This window comes from Megascapheus bottae, chromosome 8 (genome assembly GCF_031878675.1).
Source record: "Megascapheus bottae isolate mThoBot1 chromosome 8, mThoBot2.hap1, whole genome shotgun sequence".
Taxonomy (NCBI): Eukaryota; Metazoa; Chordata; class Mammalia; order Rodentia; family Geomyidae; genus Megascapheus; species Megascapheus bottae.
In genome coordinates this window covers 38130839-38153073 of record NC_143516.1, presented here as the reverse complement: position 1 = coordinate 38153073, position 22235 = coordinate 38130839, and the positions used below count along the sequence as shown (strand labels likewise).

The window sequence follows — 22235 nt, the reverse complement described above, 5'->3', positions numbered from 1 at the left end:
ATAAAAGTTAAGAGAAAAGAAAAATACCAGATACTGTTAAAAATAAAGGGCTGCTATAAATATTAATGCTAGAATGAACTTAGAATGAGGCATATGGCTTACCTCTTAGTTTATAAGAAACTGAGCTCCAAGGTCATAGGGACCAGCACTAATGAAATTTTCTTATGCAAATAATGTTTAAATTTTGCTTATACTTAAAAGCTTAAGTATTCTGCAAAAAAATTGTATTGTGGTTATCTTCTCTTAATTTGTAGAAAATAATTCTGTTAATAGCTGTTTATAAATTTTTAAATGCTAATGACTGCTATAAATATTTATAAAAATTTAATAATATGTATATAATAGTAATTCATATTATTTGGCTTTTTCTTCTGTGTGAACTTATGGTTATAATTTTGTGTTTAATTTTTATTATAAATTTTCTTACTGTCTATTATATAATAATGAAATATTTCTAAGATAGTGCTTCTTAAGAACTCTGCCTTTCAGAGACTTTTGAAAATCACCACCTGTAATACTTAAATCTCTGAGTTATCTACTAGCATCTTCTCACTTAAAATAGGAGGAGGAGGAGGAGGAGGAGGAAAATGAAAAAGAAAGAAGAGAGAAAGACAGGGGAGGGAAAATGGGAGAAAAACATGGGAAGGGACATCAGTGTTCAAGAAGTAATGTACCCACTACCTGACGAATGTAACTGTAACATTACACCAACAATAAAATATAGTTTAAAAAATGCTAGGTCATATAGTAGTTCTATTTTTAAATTCCCAGAACCCTCCATACTGTGTTGCCTATACAAATTGACATTTCCACCAACAATGTGTATGGATTTTTTCTCTACATCCTTGCCAGCACTCATTATCTTTTGTCTTTTTGATGATAGCATTCATGCTGATTTTAATTTTCATTTCTCTGATGATTAGTGATTAATTAAGTATTCTTTTATTAGGTTTTTCAGTCCCCCCCCCTTTTTTTTTCAGTGCTGGGATTTGAATTTAGAGCCTTAGACTTTGCCAGACAGGTGATCTACAACTTACATTATACCCCAGTTCTCTTGTTCTTTGTTTCAAGTAAGGTCTCACTTTTGCTTGATCTGGCCTGTGCTGGATTCCTCTTATTTATACTTCCTGCTTAGCTGAAGTCACAAGCACACACCACCCCATACTACTCTTTTTTGATTAGTTATGTTAACTAATAACTAATAACTTAGATTTATCGAGATTCACAATGTTGATCTAGAGAAGTCAGGGTGCTTATTGGAGAAAATTGGTACTTTACATTTGGGAATATAATAACATATCACAAAAAAAATTGTTCCTAATGATGATGACCAAAGATGCTCTAATGATTGTTGTCCTTAATGTACTGTGTTGTCTCTCATCTCCTTTGCTGTCCCTTGGTTATCTCATATTATAGTATCTCACTTTGTTATCTGATATATTGAATTTATTTGTATTTGGATATTTGAAATTTGATAGGGAAGGGGGGAAAACCAAGACGGGTGGGGGGTGTGGGGGGGGGAGGGAAATGGGTACCAAGACATGTGAAAGGGTATCAATGTATGTGAATTAATGCACCTTCTATCTGGCAAATATCATGTAACCCTTTTACTAATTACAATAAAAAAAATTTAAAAAAATATTTCAAAAGTATGGTAGGTTTTCCAGAGTTAAAATAAGAGATATTGTTATGCTCATTCTTTCCTAAGTGGAAAGCTCATTTTATTCATTTTAAAACAAAAATTGAATTTGTATTCTGCTATATCTGAACCTTCATTTTTACAAGTTAGGGATTATGATTGCCTGTTTAAGCAATATTACGGTATGAAAAGATGCTTGAGATTGTTCTAGCCTTAGTTTTATTAGTTGGTAAAACATTTTTACCCCTTAGGGGTCAAATATATCATCTTTGGCTTTTTGCTTTATTTATGTTATAGGAAGTAGAATATCTAACTTTTTTAGGAATTTTGTACAAATCATGGTAAATAGTATTTCAAAAGTCTTCTGGAAATTGAAAACATAAACATTAGCAGTGCTGATACTGTTTTGAGCCATAAGTCACAATGGACTTTTCAGAGTTTCAAGTATTTAATTGTCCTGTCTTTTTTGTTACCTTGTTCCCCCAGTAGAATTCTGATTTGTGCTCATTATACTTTTAATATGCTGGGCACTGTGGTAGAGATGAAGAAAAATCTATAGTAATTCTCAATTATGTAGAGCAATACGATCAAATAGTGCTTTGTCATTCCATGCAGTGATGTCATTTCAGTAGCCAATAAGCATATGTGGCTACAAGCTCTTAAAATAGTAGTCATGTATAGACTTGGTGAGTGGTGTTCTTTTATCCCCCTGGGCCAAGGAATAGTGCTCAGCAGCATTGGCCACCAAGTTCCCAAATAGGTTAATAAGCTCTCAAAACACATTGTACAGTAATTTCAATAATTCTATCTCTGCTACAATGAGAACCTAAGTAAGTTTCTTTGTTATTTTCTCTTTGTTTCCTTCCTAATATTATAGTTTGGACCAGAAAATCCCTTTAGAACACAGCAAATGGCTGCCCCTAGAAATATGCTGTCAGGATATGCTGAACCGGCTCATATCAATGATTTCATGTTCGAACAGCAAAGAAGAACTTTCGCTACATATGGTAAGATCATGATAAGCATTTGACTTTATTAGAAGTATGAGTTGTAAGTGCAATCTATTTTATCTTCCACCTTTTAAAATTTATTCATCTAGATTCCCTGAAAAATGGTAACTATATACCTTTTTATATATAACTATAAATATTTACACAAATGGAAAAGTGAACTAATATTTTCAAGTGCTATTTAAAATCCACTGATGCTGTGTGCTGGAAATATTCTCTAAGGAGAAAACAGAATTTTTTTGTCATTGTTTAATGAACACTTGTATTGAATGTCTCTTGTAAATGATGGAATTAAGAGATTACTTTTTTTTAATCTTATACTCTAGTTGACCTTACTCTGTTTCTCAAATTTTGTCTCTGAAATATTTTCCCTTGACTACTAAAGGAGCTCAGAAAATAGAATAGCAACAAACTCATGTATAACATTATCATGTGCTACCAAAGGTGGGATTAAAAAAATTAATATACTTGAAAGCTAGTCATATATTAGATTGAGTATACTTGGTGTATGTGTGTGAAAAAGTCACACTTACTGGTTACAAATGCATTATGCCTATTGTCTAAAAGTAATGTATAGCACAGAAAAATCAGTTTTGTTGTATTATGAGCTAATATATTATAGTGGATACTGTAACAGCCATTAAAAGAATAAGGTTTTTATTCTGAACTGTAGAAGAGCTTAAGTAACAATTGAAGATAAAATCTCCCTACAATAACAACAAGGGGGGAGCCAGGTGCTGGTGGCTCACACCTATAATCCTAGCTACTCAGGAGGCTAAGATCTGAGAATCATGGTTCAAAGCCAGCCCTGGCACAAAAGACCATGAGACTCTTATCTCCTAGCCACCAGGAAACCAGAAGTGGTGCTGAAGCTCAATGGTAGAGTGCTAGCCTTGAGCTGAAGAGCTCAGGGACAACACCCAAGCCCAGAGTTCAAGCCCCACAGCTAACCAAAAAAAAACAAAAACAAAAAAAAACAAGGTAGGAACGCCTGATTATGTTTATACTGATATCTTAGGTTATTTTTAGCAAAAATAATCATTTCTACAGTGTTTCAGTTGGCTTTTATCCTTGAGTTTAAGAAATTGGCTTATTTTAAAATAATAATAGAAAGATCAAGATTTTTGCCTCTCTCACAAGAAAGTGGTGGGTTTCAATATAGGGTGAACTACTTAGAAAAGTGAATCTGGAACTATACTAGGTTAAGCAACCTGGAATAAATGGACAAGCCAGTTGAAGAACTAAGGGGGTCATGGTGTATCTCCTTTATGATAGTTTTTACAAGTGAAGCAGCCTCAGATCTAATGCCTTTTCTGTTGTCTTTATGCTGAAGTACTGAATGGTATAGTTTCTGTTAGGTTACAACTATATTCATAGTAAGTTCTTATTCTGACTTATATCTTATTCTATCTTGTACTAAGGAGATAGCAGGTCAATTCAGTTTTGCCAAGTATCATGATGATGACTCTTGAATATGACTGTTGAGATATAGATGAAATATTGGTCCTACTTTCCTTTTTTTACCCCTACCACTCTGGTACTAGGGATTGTACCTAGGGCCTTATTCTTCCTATTTTAAATGTAATATTGTTATAGTTTCAGTAAATGACCTGGGGGAGGAGACTGTTTGCAGTACATTTGGTTTACTTTAGGGCCCCCCTTCCAGTCCTTCTCAGTGAAGACTCAGGGCTGTCTTGCTGGCTCCTGTGTACCACGTTCCTGTCATTACAGTCCCTCTGTGGTGTGTACTTTCTCCCTGGCTGCTACCTGTCTTCTCTAAGATCCTGGTATGTTCTGTTGTGGCTCTCACTATAGTGTGGATTTTCTCCCTGGTTCTATTTCTACTCAGAATCTTCTTTACACCAGTCTAGAACTGGAAAGTAGAATTTCAGATGAAATTTTTAGTCCCACCATAGTCATTGACAGGTTTTAACTTCAGTATTACCAACTGGTAGTACAGTTTGTTTCTTAAAAATATGCTATCTTGGCCGGGAGTTTGGCCTAGTGGTTAAAGTGCTTGCCTAGCATGCATGAAGACCCGGGTTCGATTCCTCGGTACCACATACATAGAAAAAATGCCGGAAGTGGTGCTGAGGCTCAAGTGGTAGAGCTCTAGCCTTGAGAAAGTCCAAGGACAGTGCTCAGGCCCTGAGCTCAAGCCCAGGACTGGCAAAAAAATATATATGCTATCTTGGGGCTGGGAGCGTGGCCTAGTGTAGAGTACTTGCCTAGCATGCACGAAGCCCTTGGTTTGATTGACAGAAAAGTCGAAAGTGGTGCTGTGGCTCAAGTGGCAGAGCATTAGCCTTGAGCAAAAAGTGTCTAAGGACAATGTCCAGGCCCTGAGTTCAAGCCTCAGGACTGGAGAAGAATGAATACATATATATATATATTCTTCTCTATATATTCTTCTCTTCTCTCTCTCCATATATACATATATATATATATATGTATAGATAGATAGCTAGAGATAGAGGTATGTATAAACTAATTCTACAAAATGGAAATATCGGTGGTAGTGGTAGTGGTTGCTACTGTATGTTTTGTTTGTATTTTCTTTTTATGGGAGCAGAGAGGGGCACAGAAATGGAGGAAGGAAGGGAGAACAATGCAGCCATGGTATTCAGTATACCTTAGGTGAAAAAAAACGAGCTGTGCGACTTGTGGGCAGAGATGAGAGGATACTGAAGAAAAGTGAAGGAAGGTGTGACATTGTCAAAAAAGAATTGTCTTCACTTGACTTATGAATTGATATTCCCTCTGTACAACACCTTAATAATAACAAATTATATTTTTTAAGATCTGCCATCTGTTTATATGAATTCCTTGTATCATTAGGTTTTAAATTAGTTTCAATCTCACTATGAAAAATGTGTTTTATGCTGCTCCAAAATACTTTTAAATTGTGGTAGTGAATATTCTTATACATAAAACTTTATAAGCCTCTTTGTTATTGTTTAAATGAATTCCCCAAAATAGGTCAACGAATGTGTTTTAAAACTTTTGTTATCTATTATTAAGAACATAAAAATTCTCCCAACTTGTTACACCACCACTGTGTATATGTAGAAACTCAATTCCTCTTCACCCAGGATCCACTATATGGTTTTTTCCATTGCTTATTTGATATCCAAAATATTATTTCCATTCATTTTCATTTGATTTTTCTAGGCTGCTCATGAGAGTGAAGGTTGCTCTATATGTTTACTATCATTCCTTTGCAAATCATTTATAGTTTATCGTAGAACATTATTCTTGATAATCTTAAGTATAATTGTTATGCCCAAGTCTCAGGAAGACCACCAAGAGACCACCCAGAGTCAGACGTTCCGAAATGCAAAAGCAAGGCTTTATTCAGGTGGGCTAGCTCGGGGCTCCGTCCTACACTCCCATACAGCGGGAGCCCACGAGGAAGCCCTGAACAGCTTTTCTACAGGGCTTTTAAAGGCAAAGACTACAGATTTACATCAACACAGCAATCAGCTATTGGAATGAGATAAGGTAGGGGTTAGGGACAGTTCAGGGCAGTTGGAGCTAAGGGGGATTCCTATACCAGTAGAGTCCTAATTAGCTGTCTAAGGGTAGTTTTATGGTTTTAGAAAACAAATGCCATCCCTTGAATTTACGTGCGAGTTCTGCTTTGGAAAACAAATGCCATCCCTTGAATTTACACGAGTTCTGGTTAATTTTAACACAGACAGGCCAATTCCTGGGACTTAATGGCACCACAATTCTGTTTCTTTAATTTAGGTGCACTTTTGGGTCACTCATAGTTTACATAAACAATAAGACAGTTGCTGCTTCAGAATGGGGGTGCTTTTTTAGCTCTTCATAATAATAGATTGATATAATTACAGCTATTTAAATATGACTGCCAAAAGTAAGAAAGTAGACATTAACTCGATTAAAAAGGGAAAATAAGAGTCAGAAAGACAATATTTCAGAACTATAATGGAGATATGTTTATTTATTTGAACTATGGAACAGAAAACTGTTTTGACTGGAATTCTATAGTGTTAGAGTTAAATCTTGTTCTATCACTGACTGTTTGGAGTGGGATATAGGGGCTAGATAATTAATTCTCTCTCTTTAGAATGATGCTGTCCATAATCACCTGGTGTGGGAGGCAGCAATAGGGATGATGAAAGTGGAGGTAAAGGGTTTTCATGCAGAGGATATAGAACAGGAGAAAGGCATGCACTCCCGTCCTCATAATGAAGCCTAGGAAGGTGAACTGGGGAAGTGGTGCTCACACACACAGGGAGGACAACACCCTGCCCTCTCTTTCCTTAGCCAGCCCTCCAAACATAACCTACAGTGCCATTTACTTAGCCCTAAATGTTCTTTCAAAGTGGGATTTACAGTTTTGGTAAGTTTATATGGCTGAGGGAGGAATTCATAATTCAGGGTATGTTGGTCTAGATTTTATGAGCTTCACCAAAGTCTCATCTTTAAAAATTACATACAGAACACTATTCTGAGCATCAAAGAAGTTAAAGCTAAAATTACTTATGGAATTTGAACCTGCGATTTCAGAAATTCTGCTTCAAAGCCCCTTTCCCACCATTCACCCACCTCTCTCCTCTGACTCAGAACATATTTTAGGGAATGGAGGCATGGCTCAGGTGGTAGGGTGCTAGCCAGTAAGCAAAAACATCAAACACCAAGTTCTGAGTTCTGGTCCCAGATCCCTCCTCCCCAAAATACATATTTTAATGCTGAAAAAAAACATATGCAAATGTGCTATTAACCAGCTGGTTTGTTCTATTCTGGAAAACCACGAGGTTGAGCTGAACACCTACATCCTTAGCTGGTTTTAAAAGTATGTTTCACAACAAATCTTTTGCCCCAAGAAATTCCTATTAATCTTCATTTAAAAAATAAGAATGTCAAATATATCTATTAGGATGTACCCTTTAAAAATATGGGCTGGGACAGAAGTTTGGCCTAGTGGTAGAGTGCTTGCCTAGCATGCACAAAGTCCCAGGTTCGATTCCTCGGTACCACATACATAGAAAAAAAAGCTGTAAGTGGTGCTGAGGCTCAAGTAGTAGAGCTCTAGCCTTGAGAAAGTCCAAGGACAGTGCTCAGGTCCTGAGCTCACACCTAGGACTGGAAAAAAAAAAAGATTTATGACATAGAAATGCATTGTTTTTGTTGTTGTTGTTGTTGTTTTTGGATCAGTCCTGGTACTTGAACTCAAGGGTCTTGTCCCTGAGCCTCGCTATGCTCAAGGCTAGCATTATACTACTTGAGCCACAGTATCACTTCAGGCTTTTTCTGCATAGTTTTTGTTAGAAATAAGAGTGTCACAGACTTTCCTTCCCAGGCTGGCTTTGAACTGCAATCCTCAGATCTCAGCTTCCTGAGTAGCTAGAATTAGAGGCATGAGCCACTGGCGCCCAGCTAGAAATGCGGTATTTTAAGACTGGAGGGAAGGAAGACTGTCCTTGCAGAGAATAACATTTTGAAAGTAATAGCTATATGTCATATGATTAACTTCTTACCTTATTTCTTTCATGATTTAATAATTACTAATATCCAAAAATGCAGCACCCATTATCAAAAGGAGAGAGGAAAGTGTCTAAACTTTTGAACATACAGTTATGTGTATATTTGAAGTCTGATTTCATGTCCAGATGGATTAGCCCTTAAAGAGATGGTTTTTGTTTCAAGGAAGGAAAATGTGAAATGTAGGTATATAGTAATAAAGTAATTGTAAATGAGAACATAAAGTCAGTCATTTGCACTTTTTTCTCTTCCAGGTTATGCATTAGACCCTTCATTAGATAATCACCAAGTGTCTACTAAATATATTGGTTCTGTAGAAGAGGCTGAAAAAAATCAAGGTAATCTATTGGAAAAAGTTAATTTTAAATATGATAATTTTTTATCTGTATATTATTATTAGTGTTTTATAGTAGCAGCAGAAGAAAACTGGTATTCTATTTAACTCTTATTTTTCAAGTTGAAGCAACAGAGCGATACATGTTAAAATAATATATTTTAATGTTATTACAGTTTAGAGCTTGTTTTTACCACCTCACTATACTGTCTTGCAAGGAACAAGTAATATACATCTCTGGATTATTTGAATACTTAACACCTTGTGGAAATCCTTCAGTAAATTACAATTAATATATAAGTAGTTTCAGTCAGTGATTTTCCAACACTAAAATCAGGCTACATTTCAGCACAGCAGAAAATTTTTATTTGGATATCTGTAAAGATTGTCTTTGAATAGGGTACCAATGGCTCACGCTTGTAATCCTACTTACTCAGGAGACTGAGAGCTAGGGATTATGGTTTCCAGCCTGAGCAGGAAAGTTGATGACCCCTTTAAAAAGCCAGAAAAGGAGCTGTGGCTCCAGTGGTAGAGCAGAGTGTTATCCTTGAGTAAAACAACTAAGGGATAGCACCTAGACACTGAGTTCAAGGAAGATTATCCTTAAAGGGTTGTTTTGATAACTCAGTCATATTTTTACAATGTATTACGCTCATATTCATTTCGTGCTTATTATATAAGAAAACACATCATACTCAAAACTACAAAGCTCATCAGAACATTAAAATCCTACTTATAAAATGCCATTAAAAAAATTATGCTAATTGCATAGGGAATATCCTGTATGATTGAGCTTCCTTCTGTGTCTGAGTTTGACTATTGTTGTTTTGTTCTAACATAACAACCTAAAGGAAACTGATTTTAATCTTTCTTTTCCTTTAAATTAAACCATATTTAGTTAATTTTGGACCACGACACCTAGAAGCCTTTCTTCTAGAAGTTTAGTTATTATCAATAGTATACCACCTCTTAGTAATCAAATGAAAAATGTCAAAATCATCATATTTCTTCATTTCTTTTTTTTCTTTCATATATTTTTTATTGTAGTTAATCTTCATTTCTTTATACTGTTAAGATAGGTACTCAAGGTCAAGTTTAGATGGACATGTAGGAAAAATACTAATTTCTTGTGAAATCTTATTTAACTTGTATTGTTGTATCACAAGTAAAGTGAAAATAAATTGAGTATTTTACTGTAGTTTAATTCTATTTTTAAATGATACATTCTAGTTATTCTTGCTTTAAGGTAGCTTTACCATTTGTTAGCAATGTTGAGTTGTTGGGTTTCTTTTTTTTTATTTATTTTTTTATTTTTTATTTTTTATTGTAATTAGTAAAAGGGTTACATGATATTTGCCAGATAGAAGGTGCATTAATTCACATACATTGATACCCTTTCACATGTCTTGGTACCCATTTCCCTCCCCCCCCCACACCCCCCACCCGTCTTGGTTTTCCCCCCTTCCCTATCAAATTTCAGATATCCAAATACAAATAAATTCAATATATTAGATAACAAAGTGAGATACTATACCAATATGAGATAACAAGGGACAGCAAAGGAGATGAGAGACAACATAGTACATTAAGGACAACAATCATTTATTATATGGCTTTTGTTTCACTATCCTGGAGGTCCTTTCAATTAGCTTCACATTATATGTCCTTATGTATCAAGATTTTTCAGAAGTCCACGGACATGGGTTTATGGTTCATTCAAAAGGCTGTATTCTATCATCTGATTGCATGTCTTTTGTTGTTGTTGTTAATGTATTAGAATTTCCAAAACAGTGCAAAAATAGAAAGTTCCTCTCTCCTCCCTCCACTACCCCAATCCCAGGTTGAGTCCCTTTCTATTGTAGCATGAGTGGCAGATTCATATAGATTTTCTTTGGTTTAGAGTTTGAGTACTTCAACAGTTATATTTCTCTACCCATATAAAAGTATATAAAAGTGCTGATATTTCTAAAGAAACTACACATTATTATATTTTATATTTGTTATTGCTAATATAGGTTTAACTGTCTTTGAAACTGGCCAGAAGAAAACAGAAAAGAGGAAGAAGTTCAAAGAAAATGATGCATCTAATATTGATGGTTTCTTGGGACCATGGGCAAAATACGTGGATGAAAAAGATGTAGCTAAACCTTCAGAAGTAAGCTTTGATGTTTTTCATTTGCAGTTCACTGTACACTGTGTCTCTACGAAGCATATCTATATTAATAAGCTTGAGATTTGCTTAGGGAACTAAATGACTCAGTATAATTTCTCTATTCTGGTTGACTGAGAAAATACAATAAAATGTGTTGGTTTTCTTTGCAGTATTTTTATTTGCCCTTTCTCTATTTTCTATACTTTAAAAAATTAAATTGTTAAACATTTTAAAATAAAAATTACTTTAATAATTCTCTTAATCTACCATGCTAGCTGTTGCTTTCACTTCATTCAGGTGGTATTTACAGAGTCTACCTTTCTATCATATTGTAGTTAGTGGTGGAGTTTATTTACAAATTTCCAACTTTATATTGTTTTTTAAACAAAACAACAACAAAAAGAAACATTACTGTGAAGTTTATAAAGTACAGGACTTCAGCCTTCCTTTCTCTCCCCTGTATGACCTCCCTATATAACCATTGCCTCAAGAGCCAACCATACTCTAGGTCCTACGTGAACATGATCAAGAAAAGCTTGTCCTTGTGAGACGTGTGTGTTCTAACGACTCTTTATATCTCTACTGTCTAGTGATATGTATACATAGCACTATTTCTTTCTGTCAAATAGCCTCTCTTTGCTTCCTTGTTATTATGGATGTAGATTTACTACTCCTCCCATTTTCCCTCCCCAGTTCTTCCCAGAAACTTTGGTCATGCTCTGTGGTTGTCATTTATATCTTCATGACTCAGTAAAAGCTGTTTGCAGAAGAACAACATCATGTACTAAAATTCAGTTTCCTCTCTGGAACCACACTTTCTGATTGCCTTTCACTTGCACAGCTGACAGCACATGTTAAATTTATTCCTAGGTGCCCCAGAAGTATGAGTTTTATATGAAAAATCACCTTAAAATAGTGCCTAGAATCTATTAAGTGTGCACTGGCACTTTGGAATCTGTGGGAAGGTAAATCATTCTAGGACTGGAAGAGCTGAGATTGTTGTCCCAAAAGACATATTTGGAAGCATTGTTTCACCAAAACATAGACCTCATTATAATGACTTTACTATCAGCCTTGACTTGATAGGGTTCTCAGACTTTCATTTTAAAGTTCACACTTCCATTTTCTCAGGAAGAACAAAAAGAATTGGATGAAATCACAGCAAAGAGACAGAAAAAAGGCAAACAGGAAGATGAGAAACCTGGGGAGGAGAAAACAATCCTTCATGGTAAGATGGAGATATGTTTTGTTTCTGCATTTTCACGAAAAAAAATTCCTATTTGCTACTCTCTGATCATTAAATACACTTGTCCTCTGTCAACTGCTATAAAGATATTAAAAGTAATTTTGAAGCAAGGGAAGTTGTGACATTGTCAAAAAAGAAAGGCATTCAATTGCCAGACTTATGCAATTATAATCCCTCTGTACACCACCTTTATAATAACAAAAAATAAAAATTTTTAAAAGAATATTTATGTTTAACACTTCACATCTCAAAGAAATCACAGCAGCAGGCACTTCTTTCTACTAATAAAGAATATAAAGCAACATAACTAATGATAGCCGTGAAAAAAAAATTGTTGTTATTAGTGATTTTTTTTTTTTTTTGGTATGGTGTTTGAACTCAGGGTCTAGAACTTGCTGGGCAAGAGCTCTACCATTTGTGTCATGCCTCAAGCCAGCCTGTATTCCTCTTTACACTTCCACATTGCTAGGATAACAGGCACCACGCCTACCTTTGTTTTTTATGTTAATAATTGAGGATTCAGATTCTCATACTTATTTTGACTTTGGGAACAGGTGTATAATCACCAAAATAAATTACAAGTGTTCCAGAATGTAACTGTTCATTAAGATTTGCATTTAGGCCTGGTTCTGTTGCTTCACACCTGCACTCCTAGCAATTTGAAGTGAGCCCAGACAGAAAAGTACATGAGATTCTTTGCCTCCAATTATCCACCAAAGAGCTTGAAGTAGAACTGTAGCTCAAGTGTTAAAGCAGTAGCCTTGAGCAAAAAAGCTAAAGGACACCGCCTAGGCCCTCAATTCAAGCCCCAGTATTGGCTATATACCCCTCCCCCCCCCCCAAAAAAAAAACGCGGGGTGGGGGGGGAGGAAGGAAGGAGAATTACATTTAGGAAATACATAATGACTACCTGAAACTATAAAGAATAATTCTACAGCGAGAACATTGCTTACTGTAATTTTTTGTTCCACCAAATATATGGTTTTACAAACTCCAGTTTTATGTCAAGAACTCTGTTGATTACTGTGATACTTCAGCCATGATAGCAATAATAGGCACATGGCTTGCTTATCCACTTTGCCAGACATGCTACTACATGCTGTATACACACTGTAATCCAAGCTAACCCTCATGATTGACTAAGATTTGTGGTGAGTGTGGAAGAAGACCAATGGAAAGGAACCAGAAGAGCATAAAAGCAGAAAACCAGAGAAAAGTTGATGTATTTTGTTATCCTTATTCTGTCTCCTTCTGATTCTTCACCAGTGACTCCCAAGTAATTATACTGCAGAGAATTCTTTATTATACATCAGTAAAAAGTATAATTGTGTGTGAAAATTGTGAGTGAAAAAAGAGATCTTATTTGAAGATCTAATACTGTCTGGTATTTGGGAATTCAAAATATTACTTCTCTTTATTAAGTAATAGCAAGAATTTGGCAGCTAAATTTTAGCTAACTCATGATCTTGACATCAGAGTGTTGTAACATAGCCTTAATAAGGATACTTGCCCTATGATCAGACAATTGGTTATCATTTTAAGAATGCATTATTTCCTGATTGTGGCATTTATTTATTTGTTTATTTGCCTTCTTGTTTCAGTTAAAGAAATGTATGACTATCAAGGCAGATCCTACCTTCACATACCTCAAGATGTTGGTGTTAATCTACGATCATCTGTACCACCTGAGAAGTGTTACCTTCCCAAAAAACAAATTCATGTGTGGTCTGGACACACAAAGGTAAGCAAGTTGGATGTTCCCATTTACTATAAGGTGATAACAGTGGAGCCAATGTAATTTTTCAATGTGAATGTGGAACACTCAATATTTTTGTTAAAGATTCAGAAAAGTTAAGATAGAAAAGAAAGTCACCATACTAAATATGAACCTGAGTTAAGCTTTGGATATACATACCCATAACAGTCTCAAGTGATTAATCAGTCTTAAAGGCCATCTGATTGACCAGAACACCAGCATTCCCACTTCCACGTTCTGCCCCTGTCTACAAGTGATGTTTCAACTAATGCAGAAATAAGACACATGAAAATTTGGAATGTTAGTGTTCTTTCTCCTCTATACAATTCCAGTTGTTAATTTTCATCTCTGTATAGAAAGCAAAGGGACAAAAATGAAGCATTAACAGTTTGATCAATGCAGGATTCCTTTGGATGAGAAAGTCAAAATTAAAAGTTAAAAAAAAAAAATCTTCAAAAGCTTAGTGTCAGTAAAGCCTGCTGTTGGAATGCTAATGAAGGCTATTCTGGGACATAATGCTTGGAGTGAAAAAAAATAGCAAATTAGGTGGCTTAAAATTTACCATCTTCCTTATTTTCAATTCCAGTCAATATTTTAAATGTTTCTGAGTGATAATTGTGATACTTTTTTACAGGGAGTAAGTGCAGTCAGATTGTTTCCTCTCTCTGGCCATTTATTGCTGTCTTGTTCCATGGACTGTAAAATTAAGGTGAGTTGTCAGTAACAGAATGGGAGTACTGCAGAGCTAGTGCTTTGGTTAAATCTGTTTAGTTAATTATAAATAAATTTGAGGTTGTTAGGCAATTAGAGGCTAATTATTTTCTCTTAGGCCCTATGAATGCAGCTATTCATGAATAGCTTCCAAACTTGTAGATTCAAATGTGGTTATGCAGTCCAATTGGCTAGACTGTTTTTAAAGCTTAGACAACTGATTAGAATGTAATCCAATCACTTTGGCATTTGGCACATAAATATTTAATCACTAATAATGCATTTTTTATAGAGGTTTTAGATATGTAAGCGAGTTCTTCACTCTTCAGAACTGTCTGGGGTAGACAAGATACATGGTAGAAATCCCAGTTTTAGTGCCTAGGTAATGTAATTCATACTTCCTCCTCTGAACTCTGCAATCACCAAGCAGTATCACTGTTCCTGGTCTCTCTTCCACTTCAGTAATCATGAAGATGTATTTGCCTTTACCTTTTGCTCAGTTGTAGAATATATGGTAGAAAAAAAGCCCTGAAAAATAAAATTACAAATTACAAAAACTATCTGAAAGGATAGTTCTTACCTTTTTGTGTCTTCTTTATATCTAGATCATTATGATGGTTCAATAAATAACAACCCTAAAATGCTCTTGTGGCTTGGAAAGTAGGGTCATTTAAAGTCTTATCCTTCCTAAATAATTGATGAATATTATCAATATATAAAGGCAACCTTTTGATGACAGCAACCATTTAGACATTTGTCTCTAACAGAAACATTTTGTTTCAGTCTCTGAGTCATTTTGTAGTAAAACCCCTCATTTTCTTTAACTTGCATTTTATACAAATGATGTTGAAATTATAGTCTCTCTGACCAACTAGAGACGTACAGAATTCAATTTCACTCAGTTCTAGAAATATTTATTAGGTGCCTCTTCTGCACAGGGGCCGAGAGTGAAAGTTATTAAGGTACTCTCCAAGTCAGTTGATCACTTTTTTAAAATATTTTTTATTGTAATTAGTAAAAGGGTTCCATGATATTTGCCATATAGAAGGTGCATTAATTCACATACATTGATACCCTTTCACATGTCTTGGTACCCTAGTTGATCACTTTTTTCTGGCATAAATAGTGATTATGCTGACAGGCCCAAGGTACAGGTAGATATACTGGTTTCAAAGAAGAAGCATGCCTTGGCAAGAAGGCTAAGCAAGCAGGGAGGAGTATTGTATGTTTGAGAATAGCGAGCATAATGAATCAGCATGATTTATGCTGAAACCTATAACTGTTTTGTGGTTGCCAGAACATAAAATCTAAGAACGATTGCAGTGATAGGTAGGGGGCCAGGTCCCCGAGACCCTTGCCTAGCCTGCTATGGGAACCAAGATTTGATCCAGTTGGCTGTGGAGACTAGAAATAGTTTCAATTTTAGAACACTAGCAATATTGTCAAGGATTAGAGTTGAGAAAATCTAGAGGGGAGGGAGCTCATTCTGCAGCTTTTGGATTCATCCACTTAGCTATGAGATTATGAGACTATTATTTTAGTAGAAATAATTTCTTTTTTTTTTTTTTTTTTTTTTTTTGCCAGTCCTGGGCTTGAGCTCAGGGCCTGAACACTGTCCTTGGGCTTTCCTCAAGGCTAATGTTCTACCCTGAGCCACTGCACCACTTGTGGCTTTTTCTACGTATGTGGTACCGAGGAATCGAACCTGGGTCTTCGTGCTTGCTAGACAGGCACTCTACCACTAGGCCAAACTCCTGCTCAATAATTACTTTCTTATAGCTTCTGTGATACCTATTACTTCAGAAAAGTGTTTTTTAAGTCAGTATCAAAATATTAAATACATGGCAATTTTAGTAACATGTAGTTACATTAAAAATAATACATAGTATTACAGAAGTAGAAACTTTTCATTGTAGAAAATATGAGTATTGAAAAGAGCAATCTGAAAATGAAACCTACATGAGCTTCATCAGTAGTTAAATTCTCTTGATATTTCAATACAAAGTATCTTAAACTGTAGTATATATGTTCCAAATAATGTAACAAATTGACACCATTCAGCAATATTTAATAATTAAATTCCGTGTGCATACACAGATACAGACAAACATAGCAAGCTTACAACTATTGTCACTGATTGCATTCTTATTGAAGTTAGTATCTCCATGGCTGGGGGTATAGCTCTATGGCAGAGCATAGGCTTAAGCATGAATAAGGCCCTAGATTTATACCTAGAAACCCTCCTGCCCCCAAAATAATATTTCCATGTGATGTTTTTTTCTCCAGCTATGGGAAGTTTATGGAGACCGGCGCTGTCTTCGAACATTTATTGGTAATATATCTTTTCTCTCTAGCTATAAATCTATTTGGGGTTTTTTTTTTCATGTAAGATAAACTAATCTGTGGTAATTTTACTTCCCTGATAAGGAAAATGCTCTTAGTCTAAAAGGAGTAAAAGTAATATGAAAAATGGCACTGGTTTGGGAGAATCTCCCGTGATGCAGAACTGCCAGGGTACCTATTCCAGGCAAAAGTGGAGTGCTACTAATAAATAGTTAGACTCAATGGCAGTGAGGGGCCAATACACAACTCTTCTCAGGAAAATAGCATGATTACAAGTTTACAAAGATCATAGAAAAAAAAAAAAAAGAAAAAAAAAACAAAGATCATAGAAAAATCTGGAAGGTTCTTTGCCTAGAGCAAGCTTGAAAAGAAGAAAATGAATTAGTTATTTCATTGGTATGGATGAAACAAGGTCCAACTCTGAATGAAAGCAACAGAGATAGAGAAGGACGTGAGTGATGAGAGGCAGGAATCTAGGATAATCCTCAGGTGGCTTGTCTGGGTGGATGGTGGTGCTATTCACTCAGAAGGCCACATGGGGAAATGGTGAGGTTTTAGACTCACTGAGTCTCATTTGCTGTGGGATGAGGTAGAATTGTTCAGTAAGCAATAGGCATTTGTCAAGCTTTGAGACAAGGTTGGGAGTTGGCAACTAACTAAACAGGGATAAGACTGAGAAGACTTCTTAAAGAACAGAGCCAAAGGAAAAATAGCTGTGTAACAAACTAATTTTTCTAGAAGAAAAAGCATTTATTGTCTTTGTCTCTTCAGGTGAAGTTACTCTTTCCAAGTTTAATTGTACCACACTGAAATACTGGATTGTAGTGGCTGTGTTTTGCATTAAAGTGGGATTCTGCCCTCCTGTGCATTGTTCACATTTTAGGCTCTTTGTGCCATGCAGTCTGTAGCAAGGCAGTAAGGTAGGGAATGAGATATCTGTCATCTGTCATGGGCCTGGTCCTCACCTGCCTCCCTGTTCTAGCAGATCATTCCCGGAAACTGGCAATTCTCCTTGTTTAAGAGATGATAGTGTCTCTGAGTAGGACTCTTGCTGGAGAAAAGGAGGTTTAATGACCATGGCACATACATCTGACTGGAGTTCCATGCAGGGTGGGACACAGTTGACAATTTGTTCCACCCTCTCATTTTGCATAACTGTCCCACATTTGGTCATGGGAAAGGTAATAAGAAATAGAAAAGTTTCTGCTTTTGTTTAGCCCTATTTTGTTTGTCCATAGAATTTTCTAGACTTGATGAGATTGCAAGAATGATTTCCAAGTAAAGCATCATCAGCACCTTAGAGTCATAATACATTATCTTATAACAAAATAGGATTCAGTATTTCCCAAAATGCTTACTGTAGGAAATACTACATCAGTTTCTATGAAATAAGTTATGTGATCACGGAAATATACAGTTATTGCCCACAGGCTACAGTCTCCTGGACTTTAGATCCAGGTTACTGTTTTCAGTTAAATCAGAGTTAACTTTCAAAATGTCAGCATTGTTTCTTTCACTGGCAATAAATGGTCTATTATATCTCCATAAAAAGTATTCACTAGTTAGTCATCAGTTGCCTACACTGCATTTTAAGAGATTGCCATGACAAGGATTAAAAAAAAAAAAATTTCTTGGTTCTCACCAAAATGGCATCTTATCAGAATTATCCATGGAGCTTCTCAAAGGAAGAAAAGCAATCACAGCCACATGGGGCTTGGACTCTGGGTCTGGTGCTGTCCCTGAGCACTTCAGCTCAAGGCTAGCGCTCTACCACTTGAGCCACAGTGCCACTTCCAATTTTCCAGTGGCTTATTGGGGATAAGAGTCTGTCTTTTGATCTTTTGTGCCCAGCTGGCTTTGAACTGCAATTCCCAGATCTCAGCCTCCTGAAGTAGCTAGGAGGACAGGTGTGAACCACCAGTGCCCAGCTACAGGCCACATTTATTTAATAACAATATTTGTCAATGAATCAGGATGTAGGGCTTTAGTGATGGTGACTTCCAGCTTTCCTTGAAACTACTATTTCATACTGTTTCTCTTCATGATTTTTATGACGATATGCTGCTTTATCTCATTGCCATTGCTATTGACTCTGCCTTTAGGTCACAGCAAAGCTGTTAGAGACATCTGCTTCAACACTGCAGGGACACAGTTCCTTAGCGCAGCTTATGACAGATATCTTAAACTCTGGGACACAGAAACAGGTAAGAGCACACTGCTCTAATATATCTCTATCTTCTGAGTTAGTGTATATACAAGAGACAGGAAGAGTGGTCTTCTATAGCAAAATGGTACCTTCTCTACCTGATGATTCCCACACCACTATATCAGCTAGTATCTCTGACAGGTTTATAGGATTGAAACTCAGATATATAAGTTGCTCTTATTTCCAGACCACATTATTTGCAAAGCAAACATTGACGCACAAGCCAATTTAAAATATCCAATAGATCATCTTCTTATGGATCTCTTTGTTCTCCTACGTCACTTAGCATGGTCTATTACACGTAACAGAAACAGTAAATATCTGAATTAAATTTAGTTGCTCAAATTGATATGTAGGTATAAACTTACTTGGGCCAAGTTTTTTTGTGTGCAGACCCATGAAAACTGCATATGAGAAGGCTGTCTTTTAGAACTGGATGTGGTGACACATGCCCCCAATCCCAGCACTCAAGAGACTGAGACAAGAAGGACACAAGTTCAGAGCAGCTTAGGCTATGTGCCAATACTCTGTCATATAACAAAACAAAACAAAAAAATCCATACCAAATTTGAATGAGATATTAGGCATTATGCTAAGCATCTATATGCACTATGTCATTCGATTTTAATATAATTTCTGAAATACATACTACTATTATAGTACAGTTGTGGAAACCAGAGCCACATAGCTAGTAAGTGACAGAGTCAGGTTTAAACCAAGGGCTCTCTGATGCCAGACCCATATTCCTCCCTGTTTATCAGCAATTTTCAAGTCTAGCTTACATAGTATAGACAACTAAAGAACATCAGTTACCAGTCAGACTGAGTGTAACCTCAGAGGCTGTGGACTAGGTGATTCCCCCATGTAGCCATGGCTAAGAGCCAACCTTTCTATAGCTCTCTTAAAAATCAAGCTGCAGTATTGAGCACAGTGGCTTACTCCTGTAATCCTACCTACTCAGGAGGCTGAGATCTGAGGATTGAGATGCAAAGCCAGCCCGCACAGAAAAGTCACTGTGAGACTCTTATCTACACTTAACCTCTCAAAAACCAAAAGTGGCACTGTTGCTCAAGTGGTTGAGTGCTAGCCTTGGGCATGCAGGGGCTCAAGGACAGAACCTAGACCCTAATTCAAGCCCCACAGAGAAAAAAAAAAAAATCAAGCTACAGTATAAAGTATATAAAGTACTTACACATTACAGTGATTTTTTTTTTAATGGCAAACATATCTATGAGCTCACTTTAACTACCACCAAGATCTAAATATGGAACACTTCCTAGCACTCACTCCAGCTTTTTATGCCTTTTCCAATTTTCTTTTGCACCCACTCCTGGTAACCACAGTAACTACCCCGTCATCACAGATGCATTTTGCCTGTTCTTGAGCCTCTGATAAGATGGAATCATAGCTTATTTCCCCCTTTTTTTGTCTCAAGCTCTTTTCATTCTACATAATATCTAAGATTAATTTGTTCTTTTTATTGCTGAAAGTATTCCAGTGTCTGAATGAAACCACAATGTATCTACTCAACAATTAATAGTGTAAATTTACTTTGAAAAAAATGTTTTGTGTGTATGTGTGCACATATGTGTATCGGTCCTGGAACTGAGTGTCTGAATACTGACACTGAACTTTTTTGCTCAAAGCTAGTGCTATACCAGTCGAACCACAGCTTCCCTTTGGGCTTTTTTTTTTTTTCCAGTGATTAAATCGGATACGAGTCTTACAGACTTTCTTACCCAGGCCAACTTTAAATCATGATCCTCAAATATCAGCCTCTTAAGTAGCTGAAATTACAGGTGTGAGCCAGCATTGCCCAGCCAAATTATTTTTCACCATTAAAAATTTTTGGAAATAAATACATAAAATACATAAAATAAATACAAGCAAGCTTCTCTTCCTCAAAATGTGTTAAACAAATGACCATTAGATCTTAATGCTCTTCTCTTCTTAGTGTTCCACTTTATTTTCCTTACTTAATTTGAGTCCTTGTTTTTAGGACAATGTATATCAAGGTTTACAAACCGAAAAGTACCCTATTGTGTCAAATTCAATCCTGATGAAGATAAGCAAAATCTCTTTGTGGCTGGGATGTCTGATAAAAAGATTGTACAAGTAAGTCTTTCTGAGTTATTTTTAATGAGATTCTTGAGCTTTATGTGTATTGGGGAATAGAGAATGTTAACTCATTTAATGTTTGCTACTTTTTACTGATTCTTGGTACCTAGGAGAAAATAGTTAATGCATATAAGTGTGACTTATTTCTCCTCTCAACCTGAGAAAATTGCGTCTTCGTTGTTACTCCACTTCTGTCCTTAACTGTACTGTGTATGCTTGTGCAGTGGGACATTCGAAGTGGAGAAATTGTCCAGGAATATGATCGGCATTTGGGAGCTGTCAACACCATTGTTTTTGTGGACGAGAACAGAAGATTTGTGAGCACATCTGATGATAAGAGCCTTAGAGTTTGGGAGTGGTAAGTTTTCATCTGACTTATAACAGCAACCCCCTTAAAAGTTGGTAGTCAATAATTTGTAACCATGTGAATATTTTCACGTCTGTGATCTTTATATCAAGGATCCTTCTTCAGATATGGTGTGTCCAAAGCATCTGACATGGGCCCCAAATTTTATGTAAACTATCTTAGAAAGTGTGTATAATACTCTGTTTAAATGTCCTCAATTTAGAAATTGTAATCTAAGCTTCCTACCCTTCACAGCCTTTGGATGGTATTTTCAGAGTATATTCCTTTTCTTATAGTAATAATAGCTATTTATTGTGCAGGTTACTCAGTCATCACCCTTGTACAAATATTTGCTTGTTGAATATAATCAAAATATGGTGGTTTATTTTTGCTTTCCTAGAGAAGAAAATAATTTTCCTAAAGTCAAGAAATAGCAAAGCTAGTTTCTTTTAGTATAGTAAGTTATGTTTTATGATCTAGTTACCAAAAAATATGATAAACTTTTTGCATGGAGCTCAACTTGTTTTCATAGTTAGTTATGAAGCATAGCTTAGAAGTGGCTTCAGCTTTGCAAGGACTACAGAGTGTGTCTTCTCCTCGCAGTTCTTATAAGACTTGATACCATTTTGTGACAAATGATGATCTTCTTTAACTTCCCATTTAACCATTACGTACTATTATAGTCATTAATGACATCACATTTATATCCAATCATTATGATAAGTGTTTTTTCCTGTCCTACAAGCAGTCTTACAGGATAGATATGTTTATTATTTCCATTTTCTATATAAATTACTAAACTAGGGCAAGTGATTTGCCTAAGGCTATTTTATAGGACTTGTGAATGGGTCAGATTTCAAATT

General features: G+C 35.9%; 1 protein-coding gene across 2 annotated transcripts in view; it reads left to right on the top strand.

The window, feature by feature from the left end:
• Cdc40 (cell division cycle 40) overlaps positions 1-22235 on the top strand; it is a 45416-nt gene that overhangs the window by 14943 nt on the left and 8238 nt on the right. For both annotated transcript variants that reach the window (XM_090338292.1, XM_090338293.1), the window contains exons 3-12: positions 2517-2646; positions 8415-8498; positions 10510-10649; positions 11778-11874; positions 13494-13633; positions 14283-14357; positions 16646-16691; positions 18805-18906; positions 20908-21023; positions 21251-21384. In XM_090338292.1, coding sequence (XP_090194418.1) covers positions 2517-2646; positions 8415-8498; positions 10510-10649; positions 11778-11874; positions 13494-13633; positions 14283-14357; positions 16646-16691; positions 18805-18906; positions 20908-21023; positions 21251-21384 — 1064 coding nt within the window. The remainder of the gene's footprint in view (positions 1-2516; positions 2647-8414; positions 8499-10509; positions 10650-11777; positions 11875-13493; positions 13634-14282; positions 14358-16645; positions 16692-18804; positions 18907-20907; positions 21024-21250; positions 21385-22235) is intronic.